Source organism: Borostomias antarcticus (genome assembly GCF_949987555.1).
Source record: "Borostomias antarcticus genome assembly, chromosome: 13".
NCBI classification, from domain to species: domain Eukaryota; kingdom Metazoa; phylum Chordata; class Actinopteri; order Stomiiformes; family Stomiidae; genus Borostomias; species Borostomias antarcticus.
In genome coordinates this window covers 974,688-975,160 of record NC_140246.1, presented here as the reverse complement: position 1 = coordinate 975,160, position 473 = coordinate 974,688, and the positions used below count along the sequence as shown (strand labels likewise).

The 473-nt window shown below is 39.3% G+C and overlaps 1 protein-coding gene across 1 annotated transcript in view; it reads left to right on the top strand.

Annotated features, from left to right (window-relative positions):
* Positions 1–468: 468 nt before the first annotated feature.
* Positions 469–473, top strand: part of LOC311316729 (bestrophin-3-like) — a gene marked incomplete at both ends in the record, with an annotated part of 10,959 nt that continues 10,954 nt past the window's right edge. The window contains one exon of the mRNA XM_084447658.1: positions 469–473. This exon is cut by the window's right edge and continues 147 nt beyond it. Within this exon, the coding sequence (XP_084303784.1) occupies positions 469–473 (5 nt within the window).

The window sequence follows — 473 nt, the reverse complement described above, 5'->3', positions numbered from 1 at the left end:
TGGCCTAGTGCGCACCTCGTAGGGAGCTCAACAGGCTCATATCGTCTGATCAGACTGACTGGTCACTTGTTGATAGCTTCAACCTGACTCATGATCCTCTGGAAATAACATCTCACAGACACATGCAGGCTGGCACACAAGGTAGGTTATTATAAGGAACATTAATTAATCCTCCTCAAAATAGCAGAACAATTAAAATAAGGCCTACATATCTTTATAAAGTAATTTTATTGTATTATACTTATTCGTATTTTATGTTGTTATTATAAGCTATTATTAGCCTATATATTAGCCTAGCCTATATTATTTGTCTTATTGGCACAATTATGCGCATAGTCTGTAGCCTAAGGATATAACAGAGTTTGTGGTTTGCAAATTGATTTTGCTGCGCAGGTGTGGGCTGATCACTGGCCCAGATCACCACGTCCCAGCCGGACGACTGATATTGTTTATCTGCAGTGATTGAACATGAC